At 43.3% G+C, this 13,556-nt stretch overlaps 2 protein-coding genes across 2 annotated transcripts; one reads left to right on the forward strand and one right to left on the reverse strand.

Annotated features, from left to right (window-relative positions):
* Positions 1-213: 213 nt before the first annotated feature.
* On the reverse strand, positions 214-4,067 carry LOC128724862 (focadhesin). Its single transcript, XM_053818584.1, has 4 exons — positions 2,368-4,067; positions 1,077-2,283; positions 436-990; positions 214-366 (listed from the first exon to the last, which is right to left on the reverse strand). Exons 1-4 carry the CDS (start codon positions 4,065-4,067, stop codon positions 214-216), a joined length of 3,615 nt encoding a protein of 1,204 aa, XP_053674559.1.
* A 458-nt stretch (positions 4,068-4,525) lies between these two features.
* LOC128722700 (vacuolar protein sorting-associated protein 28 homolog) lies at positions 4,526-5,500 on the forward strand. Its single transcript, XM_053816375.1, has one exon. It carries the CDS (start codon positions 4,622-4,624, stop codon positions 5,252-5,254), a length of 633 nt encoding a protein of 210 aa, XP_053672350.1. The 5' UTR covers positions 4,526-4,621; the 3' UTR covers positions 5,255-5,500.
* The last annotated feature ends 8,056 nt before the right edge of the window (positions 5,501-13,556 follow it).

Genomic DNA, 13,556 nt, shown 5'->3' on the forward strand with positions numbered 1-13,556 from the left:
GTCGCACGTGGTCAATTTGGAGAATAAAAAAATGCCAAATTAACCAACGAAAAGCTAATAAACATTTAAATCAAAGTGATTAGCCGATTGCATGATTATTTGAAACGTTGATTGCATAGAGATTGCAGGAATTTAATATTTAAAAGTACCATCTTTCAGAAATAATATTTTATTATGAAATTTTTTATGAGCTTTATTAACATTTTGGTATAATTACAATCTTCTCATGCTAACAAATTTAGCCCACGATTTCGGTTGTAGAAGATAAGGCTGTTTCTTGCAACATATAAGAGCATTTCGCAGACAGTCGGCATAATTATCCGGCAATGATGCATTATGATAAAGACAGAAAAAAAACTCGTAGAGCTTTAAAACAAGAAGAAAGGATTCGAAATCTGTAATATTATATAATAAGTTTGGCAGGATTTTTCTTACCTTTATTTCAACTTCTCTCCAAAGATTTCGCTGGAATAAGGTAACCAAAGCTAGTGGAAATAGTTCCAAACGTAAGAACTTATTCTCGGCTAATGTTTGCGCTCCGTACAGTCCACCATAGCCGGAGAAACTAATCACTGCTGTCGCCAAAGTATCGAGCATAAAAAGAGCATCCTGTTCGATTCGTTCTCCTGCTTCCGTTCGAGTTTCCTGAATAAGACCGATCAGTTCACTGATCCAAGAAATCAATGGTTTATCCTTTGTAGCGTCGTCTTCGACTTTAGTGAAGAGTTGCACGAAGTAAAAAAAACTTCGTAAAAAGTAAACGCCTAACGAAGGGTCCTGGTGTTTAGCAACCGTTGTCACAATATCTGTTAATCCTAGTAAATGCAATGACTTTGCACTTGGATGATGTTTCTTGAAACTAAACTGAAGAAATATCGATTTTTGTAGCTTGGAAATGTTCATTTCTCCCGGCCAAGTACTGGGATTAAGTAAACTGTTAAAATGTTGTTCGGGAAGATGTACTAGCGTTTTAATGTAAGATGAGAATATCTAAAACGATACCATTATAGATCATAATAGAGGTAAAATTAAATTAAGAGAAAAGTTTCTTTTTTAATTTTTCATCATTTTCTCACCTTTGATTCTAAGTTGAACCGCATGAAAAAGTTTTCCAATGTCATACAAAGATGATAGAAATTGTCCTCGTTTTCGTATTTCTGCTTCTTAAGCAGAGCGTTTCTTATATGTGCCATTGCCTGTATGAATGGAGAATTTTTTACAAACCCTTTATCTTCCGCCCTCTCAGCAAGATATTGCAGTGATAGATGCAAAAAAGGCTTATAAATATCTAACTGCACCGCTTCTGTAATATCTCCGATAGCGGAAAAGATTTTCAACAAATCCTCCTCCTGCATAGACGTTTCGGTCAACTCGTGTAGATAATTTTCCACCAATCGCTTGGCCGTTCCGGAGTACGGCATTTGTTTAATGGCAATTTGCAGACAGTAGTCTCGCATTTCTACGCAATGGTGAAAATACTCATGTAAAAAGCACCAATTGAGTGGTGGAATCGGTCTGGAATATGGCTTTGCAACTATGCGTAACATTTGAACAAGCACTAGCTCATCGGTATTGTTATTTTTTGTAAATTTTGTGCTTTGCGATATCAGATAATTGATAATCGTAGATAGTATGCTTGTACGCGGTAGATACTTTAAGTTCGATGGTTCTGGACGGCCTTCAGGTGTTTGGTAAATACCGCTACGGAACCGATCTACCTCGATATTAATATAACGAGTTAGCATGTCACCAACAGCATCGATCGCACAGTGATTGCTGTATTGTATAAGCTGAATCCAGCACTCAGGGGGCACGGATCCCTCACTATCGGCCGAGGATATGCCATCTTCGTTGGGCTCTGGGATATCAATACCTTGTCGAAAAAGTTCTGGTATTTGTCGCAGTGTTAACGAATCCGGCATGAAATGTTGCAGTGTACCCAAGGCTGCCTCTATAACTTCTCGATCCTCATAATCAGTAACGTAATGCCAGAGTGTACCCACGATATGGTTTACCAGCTGCTCCTGTTCTGATGAGGTAACTTTTATCAACGGTACGCTTTCAAAAAACCGACACAAGCTCTTGATGATTCTCGGCCGGCGTTCGTTCGCGAAGCGGAATCCCAACACCTTCCAAGTTGAAACAATGTTGACGACATGATTTACACATAGGCTTGAGATAGCGTCAAGAGCCAGACAGATGGCTACTTCATTTTCACTGTTGTTTGGATTGCTCAGGACCTCCGAGAATAAGTTAACCAAATCTTCACCATGCTGTTGGGGTCTGTGGGAATAGAAATAAGGAAAAACAGATTGTATCGGTAAAACTGCAATGGAGAACTGTAACGATCACTGATTTTATACCTACTTTATACGACACACCTCTCGAATTGTGAAAGTGCGAGCGATCATATACTCCCAACGATCTTCGTTCGATCGCTGACTCGTATCTTTAAGCAGATCGTATAACAAAGGGTAAGTTCGCGATTCGGCCTTCCATAACCTCAGATATAAATCCAAGCAGAGCGCCCGGTCAAGATCCTTGGTCAATGCTTTTAGTATACCAATGAAGTTTTCTTTTTCACCCATTGTTGCAATCATTTGCAGTACTTTCAACCGTCGATGTGCATTTGTATCTTGCGCCAACCCGTACAAGAGCGGAATCATGCACTGAGCGACCTGTAAATTACTGTGCTGCATTATGCTCACCATTCGTTGAAAATTCGCTTGCCAAACTTCATCCTCGTAATGCGATGCGAGAAAAATAGACCGATGCAAGGGACTAAGGGAAATGGTAAATTCAATACATGATTCAGCCCGTCGAAAATAATCCCGCAACGCTGTAGCAGAAGATGACCACCAATTGCAAATAACGGTCCATTTTGCCAGTTCAGTATGCCAGTAAAGAGTTTTATTGGAAGACAATTCTGTATTATCCTTGCACTCTAGTGAGGCTTGATCACGTTCGATCGTTTGTAGAATGTTGTCACAAAGAGAAAGGTGCTTCGTTAAATATGTCGGCTGGCCTAGCAATTGAATCATTGCTTCTTTTGTGAGCATGCGACTGTTTGGTCCACAAGCCTTTAAAATAGTGTTAATAATCTGTAACACACCACAAGCCTTCGATGGTGTCAATACCTGGAGCATATCTACGGTGAGCATTAGTATTATATCCAGATTTGGATGGGAATCGCATTTCATGGCATCGTCGCAGACAGTTTGCAGGATAACGAAGCATTTAGCTGGATTATAATTGTATTCGGAATAATCCTTGATCATGGCGGTAAGATAACAGGCAATTCGCAGCCTATACTCCATGTCATTTGAAGCTTCGCGATGAGCAATCTCAAGAGCGTCCAAGAGCAAAGAGACAATATACGATGTTTGAGATGCTGTTGTGCTTCTTTGCCAGGCCATAATCTCAAAGAAAACCGTTTGAGCTTTGCGATCATGTAGTGATCTTCTAACAAGGAACCTCCACAACGTTTGGCTTTCTGGTAAAACGGACACGCTTGTGAAAAGGTGTAACAATACGGGTCGTAAAAATTCGATGCTATTTTCACGTATAAGTTCGTCCGGATGATTAAACACATCGCTAATGAGCTCAATAGTATTAGCCGTACATCCGAGCTGTAATTTTTCGATAAGAAGAATCACTGGGTGCTGTGGTGACTTTATACCGAATTGGCACACATAGCTGCAATCTCCTCCGTCCAGTAATCTAGTAGAACATCGCTTGCGTAGATCCAATAACAGAAGCTGTAAAATTGCTTCACTTAAAGGGATAAATTGACCGGCTGTTGTGGTTGGTAGAAGAGTAACTAGCAATCCTACGGCTTGTCCAAGCTCTACAAATTGTTCCTTGGCCAGGTATAGGAGCACTTCGATGGCAAGCTGACTTATTCGTAGATTGCTCGATGTACATAGGCATTTTATAAGCTGGATTTCTTCTTGTGTTATTGACCGATCCACCGAATTTAGTTTTTGAGATATTTTTAAAACCTTTTCTATTTGTCCAGCTGCAGATAACACCGTCGGTTTAGAATTAATACACGTATAATGATCCATGTTTACACCAAACGAACCGTATTTAGAAAATCCACGATCAAAACAAAATATCTACGACCGGCATGTAATATGTTTGACAGATACGGTTATGGAGCACGAAATGATTTAGAATCATTCAAAATCAAGAATCCTTTGCTTATGTTATGTCAACCATTTTATATGCTTTCTACTTCTGGGAGTATCAAATGTAGAGAGAAAATTTAAATACCTTCGTTGGAAGAATGAAAGTTTAAAATATTACAACGAAACATTGTGCAGGCTGTAATTTTCAAACTCAAGCAAATTTGCAGTACTAGAGTATGACATTCCATCGCAAAACGTCAATTTGATGTCAACATGACGGTAAGAACATTCTAAACAAAGCAAATGATGAAACATCAAACGCAAAAATCGCAGTGCTGTGTAACCCATTATTTTCGGTTCTTATTTTTCTCCAAATTATATATATTTTAGTTCTACGACGGAGCACAGCTTTCGGGGAACAAATTGCAACTGCAATACCTACGAGATCATCAACTGCGTTATAATAGCAGGTTCAAAGAGGCAGCTACAAGATGCAGGATAATCGTCCCGAGCTCTATGAAGAGGTGAAACTCTATCGACAGGCAAGAGAGCGAGAAAAGTACGATAACATGGCCGATTTGTTCGCCCTTGTGTCCACGCTGCAGAATTTGGAAAAGGCATACATTAGAGATTGCATTACACCCCAAGAGTACACAGCTGCATGCTCGAAGCTGCTGGTGCAGTATAAGGTGGCCTTCAAGATCGTCCAAGGGGATGAATTTCCTACGATCGATTCATTTGTGAAACAGTTTCGCCTGGACTGCCCGGCTGCTCTAGAACGCATTCGAGAGGATAGACCAATTACCATCCGAGATGATAAAGGCAACACAAGTAAATGCATTGCAGACATTGTTTCCATGTTCATCACGCTCATGGACAAGCTCCGACTTGAAATTCGTGCCATGGATGATTTGCAACCAGAGCTGCGCGATCTGCTTGATACTATGAATCGTCTGTCGCTGATTCCCGACAATTTTGAAGGCAAAGAAAAGGTTGCCAATTGGCTTGCCACTCTCAACACGATGCAGGCGTCAGATGATCTGACCGAAACACAAGTGCGACAGCTACTCTTCGATCTGGAATCATCCTATTCGGCATTTAATAATCTTTTGCATACAACTTAAGCTTCAGTATTGAGGTTCACCCTTTTCCCTGATGATTGTAAATAGATTCACATAATGATGTTGGAAACAGAGAACATGATAAGAGAGAAAGCTATCGGGAACAGAGCATCGATGGAATTTGACGGAAGTCCGTATCCGACTAACACTAATAGAACTGATTGGAAAAGGAAAGCATTGAGATTCGTGTAACCATGTGCATATTTTTAATCAAACACGTATAAAAAAATATACATATATATTGTTCAACCAAAAAATGTTACAACATTCGTGTATTTGTTGGTCTTGCTTGCATTATTTCAATTTATAGCCATGCTAGGTCTTTTTTGGGCTAGACTGGAGAGGATTTCACAGATTCTATGAATTTCTTTTATTATTTTTTAGCATAATTGATAATCACATACCCTGAAAGTTATTCAAAACTCCAAGTGCGATGCGTCGTATTTTTTTTAGTATCAGTATTCGCATACGTGTCTTTATCCGAACGTGAACTTTATCCGAAGCTTACCGATCCCTGTGAGCTTTGTTTGAAAAGAAGATGAGCAAAAAGATTTTTGTCCTCGTATGCTTGGAAAAAAACCGTTACAATAACAATATGTAAACTGTACGATAGTCATACTGTTTGGCGGTAATTTCAAATCGCCAGACTCCGTATGTTATTAGAATGGTTATAAATTTGATTTCGACTGGTCACCCCTGAAGAATTAAGGAAGTCTTATAATTTTTATTGATATTTCATTATATATATTGGATTTATATACAATAAACACTAATCGTTATTTTTTATGTTCAGCCGCCATATTGAAATATGCATATCTTTATTACGTAAAGTATACCGCCCTAAGGTTAACCTAAGATGCCTAGAAATGTAGGTGTTGTTTTTGATGATTGCAGTCACAGACAGAGCCTTGTAGGGCAATTCGCCCAAATGGATAAATATGGTGCACGTTCACACCTGTGATAATAAATTACTTTGCAACGCGGCAATGGCAGTTGTTCATTGCACGCCACGCAGCACTAACATTTATTGGGTGGAGACTGTGTCAAAACCTTCGTGATTTTTCTTGTTTAGACAGCGTGATTTGTGTAGTACATGTTGTTACTATGTTCATGGAACGAATGGGCTCATTTATAGCCGACTAAAGGAACGATCTCCGGTATATCTATTGACCGTTTTTAATCGCGATCCCTTAACCGCAACGTTAAAGATTTTTCCATGAAACGTGCTGAACGGGATGACTTATCGAGACCATTCTTATTGGAGAAGTCTCTTACACTTATTTCTGCGTACCAAGAACTAAGCAGTTGAGTAATCTGTCGTTAAAGAAATCGCTGAATGTTCTTCAACCGATTCCGCCTCACATGCACATTGAAGGCCATTTGTTTTGTAAAGAATATGTTGGGTTTCTATGCAACAAGGATTTACGAGACGAGTTTCGCTCCTTAACATAACGGCTGCGTTTACATATTCCAAGGAGCTTAATAAAATTATCTAGGAATATATTACACGCACATATAGCTCACTGCAGATGCTGACGTCAGTGATGAACTCATTTATAATCTCGTTAGCAACACAGACATAAAAGTTCGACCCCTAAAATGTGGCTCTAAAAGTGCAGCATTAGAAATGGTCGAGCAAACAGGTGTTAGCTGTGATTTTGTTGAATGAATACTCAGAAACACGACATGGTAAGCATTCCTGCGGATTCCAATGGTGGAGTTAACTGAACAGCTACACTTTACTCCTGGCAGTTATGAATGACGGCACTAATAGGTACTAAAATAGACTCGAATGGCATGCAAATATTATGCAAGCCAAACATTGCAAGTACTTTGAAATAGTTTAATGTTATATTTGACCATTTACAAGAGCTGTTATTTGGTTTCAACGAGAAATGTTGATGCTTCATATAATAAAAACAACATATCTGATTTATAAAAATTTACACGAAACTTAACGTTTTACATAGGTATGTAAAAAAACTTAAGTATTCGCTGGTTGTCTATTACACCATTCCGCCGTTCGCTACGAGTATGCCAGCACACTTCACGGTACTGAAGCGCCCTTCCCTCCCGACGAACGCACAAGCCTGTTTTACGCGTATGCATACGCCTGGACACCGATCACGTGCCACGCCGGTGCGTAAATGCGTTTCCTTGCATCTCGGGTCGTACGACTTGCTTGCCGCCATTCGCGTCAGGGTTCAATGGGTGGGGTTTGGGTTGAGCTGCCGCATACCTAGCCCGGCTTACTTAGGTCCCTCGCATGCCTGGTGGCGCTTGAGAAATGCAACAACCTTCACTTAGGACCCAAGAAGCCCGGGCACTGCCGCGTTTTGAAACCCACCAGCCGATAGCTGGTACGATTGCTCGATGTCCGTTCGGAAACAGAACCGCGGTTCGGTCTGCCGCTTGACTCGATGATAAAGCTCTCCTACTCTTTCGGTATGTGTTTTTTTTCTTCATTTTGTTTTTCAACGCATTGCGTAGCATATTTTCTCGTTGAACAGCGACCGAAGTAACGAGGCAGTGCCTGCTTTGATACCGGGCCGATGTTGGCGCCGTCACATGTAAGTCACATTCATGTTGGGCGCTTTTTGGTAGTAGTAATTTCGATCGGTAAAATTGAAAGTAGCACCGATTGCAACTGGAATGGAGGGATACATGCTTGGATTACACCGAGAGGTACCAAATAGATGCATTGTAGATATGTGTGATGTAAGAAAAAAATGTAAGCTACTCGAAGAACCCTTGTCTAGTAAATACCAGAAAACGTACATCATTACAGTGGCATTATCCACCCATCCCACTCGAAAGCAGTGCCATTTATGCGTTCATTTTTGGCAGCCCACCGCCTCCGAGAATGGAGGAAATTCACCGCACGTCCTCAGCTAAAGTCAAGGACGAGCTCCCGGTTCTGTAGTTTATGCAACGCTTCCTTCGTGTCGACCTTTGCAAACTACCTCAGTCGACAACCGATGCCCGCAAGCTGCTATCCGTACGGTGGTGATCTTCGAGGTTTTCTTTACAGCCCCGTCTGTCCAGAGATCCTTCGAATTTCAGTAGGCAATTAGCGAGTAATGGGTATCTGTGATCATGCTACCGGATCGCCGATCAAACCCGTTCTTGAAACGCCGAACACCGAAGGAAAGGCCCTAGAACCGGAGTGAGCATTTGGCGCTCCTCGTGAAGGTCTTTCGCGCGCCGTCTTGGGGACTGTTCTCTCCAGCTCAACCGGAAAGACGGATGGCGCAGATAATCACAAGAACGGAGGGTAAGTAAAAAAAAAACGCCCAGTGAAAGGACGAAAGGGGGACCAGCGGGAGGATCAACCATGGCGCACTTCCGAACCCTCGGGGCGTCGAAGGTGGTGATTGAAGCAAGTTCACCTTCAGCTAGTCCCATGCACCCAGTCTGACCGGCTCTCGTAGTAGCTGGGGGTTGCGTCTCGTGCGCGTTGAGGTTATGGATCGCCATGTTGCGTCCGGACGGGCACTGTGGGTCGGTAGGTCGGTAGGTTGGTGTGTCGCGTCGATTGCAATGCTGTATAAGGCTTGCATCAAGACGGGTTCGAGCCGTAGAGCCTTGCACTGGTCTCACCGAGGCGGCAGTGACCGCGTGCGGCTGTCGCCGATAGCCCTGGCGGCTTCCTCCATTTCCGTTCGCGGGAGCGGACCTTGAATGGGCTGGTTCTGATGTTATTTCACTGCCCTCTCGGTTCGGGCAGTGCGTAAGCCCTTTCGTCGATCGCTCCTTCCTCGCTGGGGCAGCATCCCAGAGGCGGTGCAATAAAGTGATAAGTACGATCGGCATCTTCGCTTTGGCGATGTAAATGGCCTGGTGCACTGTAAACCGAAGGTTTGGCCTCCGATGGTGATTGAGTCTCGGAAGCGTGTGAGCAATGAACGAGGCGTGTGTGCTTGTTGCTTGGAAGGAGATAATTTTATAACTTATCTGTCTGACAAGGTTTTATTAAAAACCAGGAAGCTATTTTCATTCATGAGTACAAGATTCGCTCATGGCTGCATATTTAAATTTTCCTGTACTTATGCAATACTTTGTTAAATTCAAAATTACAATAAATAATTTACAAGCTCTTATGTCACCTATTTCTTTCAAACGTTATTCTTTCAAAATATTGCAGGATTAAATTATAAGCTAAAAGCTTTTTGCAATCAATAGAAATCCTTTTTGAGCTGTTTCGTAACATCAATCCTTATTTCTCCTGAACACATCCACTGCACGACAAACTGGAAGCAAACGAATGCCAACTACAATCAAGAAATGCACACTTCTCGTACTTGTAAATTGATCCTCCGAAATTAATCGATTTCAACTTCCCATCGATCGCCCGGGTGCACTACTGGTGCAACAAACTGCATACATCCCGGCATCTTGCACCCTCGGCATCTGCACTGCATCTCCTGCCTGCCGGGGAGGATTTATTGGCAACCAACTTAACCTCTCCTGACACGAGGCTGACACTAAGCCGGCGCATTGAGTCAGCACGTACAGTGATCGGTACTGCGGTTTGTCGAACGTTTACTTTAATCATACGGCGTTCATGGCGTCGATTGGGTGTGCTCGAGTGTGGGCTTGCTGACCGCGTGGTTGAGCTTGCAGATAGTAAGTCGCGATAAGTCGATACAAATTTACGACTCCCGCATCGCACACCGACAGTCGATTGCTACCAACATCACGGATTCAATACACCCAGTTCTTATATTTCAACAATGCGCTTTTTCGTACGCTGTTCAGAGCGTTGGAATTGTATAGTTGTAGTAAAGAATCATGTTGGAAATGTTTGCACAATCGAAGATCAATTTGTTGCACTTGTAATATCATTATCGAACTTTGTAATATCATTATCGCACTTGGGTTCGACTTGTACTGATCCAGTACTATTCTTTAACTCTGCTCACAATGCTCATAAATCAAGCTCAACAAGCAAACGGAAAGGAATAACTTACGCTCATAATGAGAAATCGCTTCGCACCGTTTTCTGTGCTAGGGTTTCCGGACCATTAAATCTGCCAATGTCAACATGCATTAAAATAATCGTCCTTAATTATAAATGCCACCGAAATAAACACATTCATTCGCGCGCAGCTCATCTTTCGTATTTTATTTATAGTGCCGCATTTTGACACCCCCGGTGGGAGGCTGTGGTTGACGAACAGCGAAAGTGAAAAAGTGACATCCATCCGCGAATTATTTCTAGCTACACCATCGCCACCCCCTCATCCAGTACCACCCCCACGGGAGAGAAGAAGCCAAGGGACGGGGGTGAAAATTATGGAGTGTGAAAAAAATATAATATCTAGGTCACAAAATTAATCGCGACACCGTGCGGCCGTTCGGTTTAGTGACGGAGTGAAACGTGGCAAAAACCACACGACGGTCGTGATGATGGGGACATGAGGAGGACCCATGGGACCCATGGGGTCCCCCCCCCCTCTGCAGTGACTCTTTCCCAGCTAGCCCAGGGACTCCGAAAGTAGTTCAAGTTCGTATTACCTTGACAAATAAAAATGTCCGTTTGCATTCGCCAATCTTGGTTGGTTTGTAGCGCACGACTAGAACTGTGGTACGGTATACCGCTTCTAAGCAGCTGCGTGGGGCGAAAATGTCTCGGTTGAATAATGTTAAGCAAATTAGGATTTAGGATTTTCGTGCACGCAAAATTTGCATTCGTTTTATTGGAAAAAACGATAGGAAATATTTAGCAGTATAAAATATTTAGATTTTTGTCAATTTCAATCGAACCAAACTAATCAAACCCCAGATAGTTTGTTTTTAATTTAGAGATTTTTTTCTGTTAACTTTAATATCCCAGTGTGCGGAAAAAAGGCCACCCAGCGTACGGCTAGTGGCAACCGAAAATGAAACACGACCAAAATTGCCCACCTACTGACAGTTTTGGCAACGATCCCAACCCTTTGGCATCGCTCACAGCATTGACACGCCGTTGAGGCGACCAGCAACTCCGTGATGCAGGTCAGCGTGTTACATCCGCAACAAAAAAGCCACCCTCCACCGAGACACTGTATCAGGTGTCTGTCCCCGCCATGGCTAGCGTGTTGTTTTTAGCACCCAACTGGCGGCAAGCTAGTGCTAGCGAACACGAGAATCCTCTTGCGTCACGTGACGATCTCGAGCGGGCCCCAAAATGGAAGCTCATCCCCGAGAGCTGGTCGGAACTGGTTTGCAATTCGCGTGACTGATGAACGGATACAAAATGAACGTTGCTGCGACTCCTGACACACCAAGGCCAGAACCGTCTAACGAGTTGGTTGCGTGCCGTACCGCGTGCACGCCTCCTCTAATCGCCGGTGGGCTTTGTTTTTGTTGCAGCGCATTTTTTGGGAAGCTGTTTAGTGCGATCGGTGCGATTATCGGGGGCCCTAGACAGAGAGTGATTTTGCAACAACGAAGGACGATCTGCGATCCGGTAAAATTGTGTTCCGTTTCGGGGTGTTTGTGAGCCTTCCCTGCCCCAGTGCCGGTTTTTTACAATCATTTGTGCCGTGGGACGGGCGATCGTAATTTTTCATGAAACGTTTACTTTTTTTTGTACTCTCGTGACGGTTCTTGATGTCCTTGCCCGGTTCATGCGGTTTTGATGGATCAACTTTTTACCTCACCACGCTGACGTTGACTACACGGCGTCGACAATGATATTGTGCACAAATGGCAAAAACGCATCCATCACTCTACTTTTAAAATTGCAGCTCAATGATTAAGATAGAGCAGCTCTTGGATGTTGCGTCACGATTTATCGTTTGGCTAATTTTCACGGAAGCTTATGAGCTACACGATGCATTTCCGCAAAACGAAAACTACATAAGCTCTTTTGAACAGGTGCTACAGCCTTGTGTTTTATTTTTAAGTTATCGTACTATATTACTTAAGTTTTTTACTGTAATTCGAAATCCATTTCTTTCTTCTCTGCGATCGTTACACAGGAGATCAGCCTTATGGTTTAGTCATTTTATCGGATAATTACTCTGCAATGATTGTTGTTTCCATTGACGAAGCTTAGCTTCAGCCGCTGAATATTTCATTCCAGCTTTGCTATCGAATGATCACCTCTTTTCATTGCATTCATGTAATGCTGTTCCTTTAAGTGGAGCATCCAAGTGGTGCAAATATCTCCCCCAATTGCACATGATGTCGGTGGTTACCGCAGCCCGGATGTAGTTTCGCTCGTGGAGATGGATATTTTAACGATCCCGCATGCTGCAGTAACGCTCCCAGTCGCGTGTACCATGCGCTAAATGTCACTTTCATTCAACCCGTGTGGAATATGCTTCACGGCAGCATCGTGCACGGTTTATGCTCGTCACAATAATGCACGGTTGATAAACCGTAACGAGACAGCGTGCGTCGAACGAAATGATCATTCACCGTGGCGATGTTCGATCTGACTTGGGAGGTTCTGAAGTTACATAACACCAGTAGCGAAAGTTGAACATAAAACCGAACATTAGGACGTCGAGGCACCACGTCGCACCTCCCGACAACGACGACGACGACGACAACGGAGCGTTTCCGGCGTGTGTTCACTTTTGTTTAATTCCACCCGTACGCTACTTTGTGCGCATAACTTTCTTCCTCTTGGCCATTTCGTCGGCCGCCTGGTAGCATAAAAACATACATCCACACGCCGCCTCCGCCGCCGACAGTGGGCTACAGTGTTTTAACTAGCAAATCACCGGAACAGAACGAGAAAATCCGAAACCGAAGCGAAGCGCGAAATGGTTCATTACCGCGCCTGGCTATTACTGCGCCCCGTGCCGTGGCGCTATTTAATGGTTGGGGGTTATTTTTTTTTTTTCAATGGCCGTTCGTTTGCCAGACAGAGAAACTGCTGGCGGCCGTAAAGGTACGGACGAAAAGGGCGATCGATAGATCCCGTTGAGGATTTTCACAGCCCACCGAAGGAGGTGGGCACGAGTTTCGCCGCGGTTACGTCGAGCACTTTCTTCTCCACGCGGGTGCCCTTTTCGGTTGCTTGCGAATGGTTTTTTGCGAATGATCGGTACTGCGAAAGTAGCGAGCGTGCTCGTGGCTGGGAATGCAATGTAAGGGAAGGTGGAGAGAGAGAGAGAGAAAGAGAGAGAAAATGGTGCTGCACACCATTTCAAACGTGGAGGCCAGTCACGAAACCCACCCCTTTTGGGGGGGGGGATGAGTCGAATGAGGTAGCAATGAAAATGAAACCCTACGCCGCACGATCGCTTTCCACGCGTTTGGTTTTGCGTGGTTCCGATTTTTTCGGGGATTTTGCGTTCGTGTGTCTTTG

Source organism: Anopheles nili, chromosome 3 (genome assembly GCF_943737925.1).
Source record: "Anopheles nili chromosome 3, idAnoNiliSN_F5_01, whole genome shotgun sequence".
Classification (NCBI taxonomy): Eukaryota; Metazoa; Arthropoda; class Insecta; order Diptera; family Culicidae; genus Anopheles; species Anopheles nili.

What these genes read in the sequence shown, in the direction of transcription:
- LOC128724862 (XM_053818584.1), bottom strand. Translation starts at nt 4,067, where the DNA reads ATGGATCATTATACGTGTATTAATTCTAAACCGACGGTGTTATCTGCA. An exon ending in GGTTCAACTTAGAATCAAAG is followed by an intron (nt 991 to 1,076) that starts GTGAGAAAATGA and finishes GTATCGTTTTAG; the next exon opens with ATATTCTCATCTTACATTAA. An exon ending in GGAGAGAAGTTGAAATAAAG is followed by an intron (nt 367 to 435) that starts GTAAGAAAAATC and finishes CTTGTTTTAAAG; the next exon opens with CTCTACGAGTTTTTTTTCTG.
- LOC128722700 (XM_053816375.1), top strand. Translation starts at nt 4,622, where the DNA reads ATGCAGGATAATCGTCCCGAGCTCTATGAAGAGGTGAAACTCTATCGA.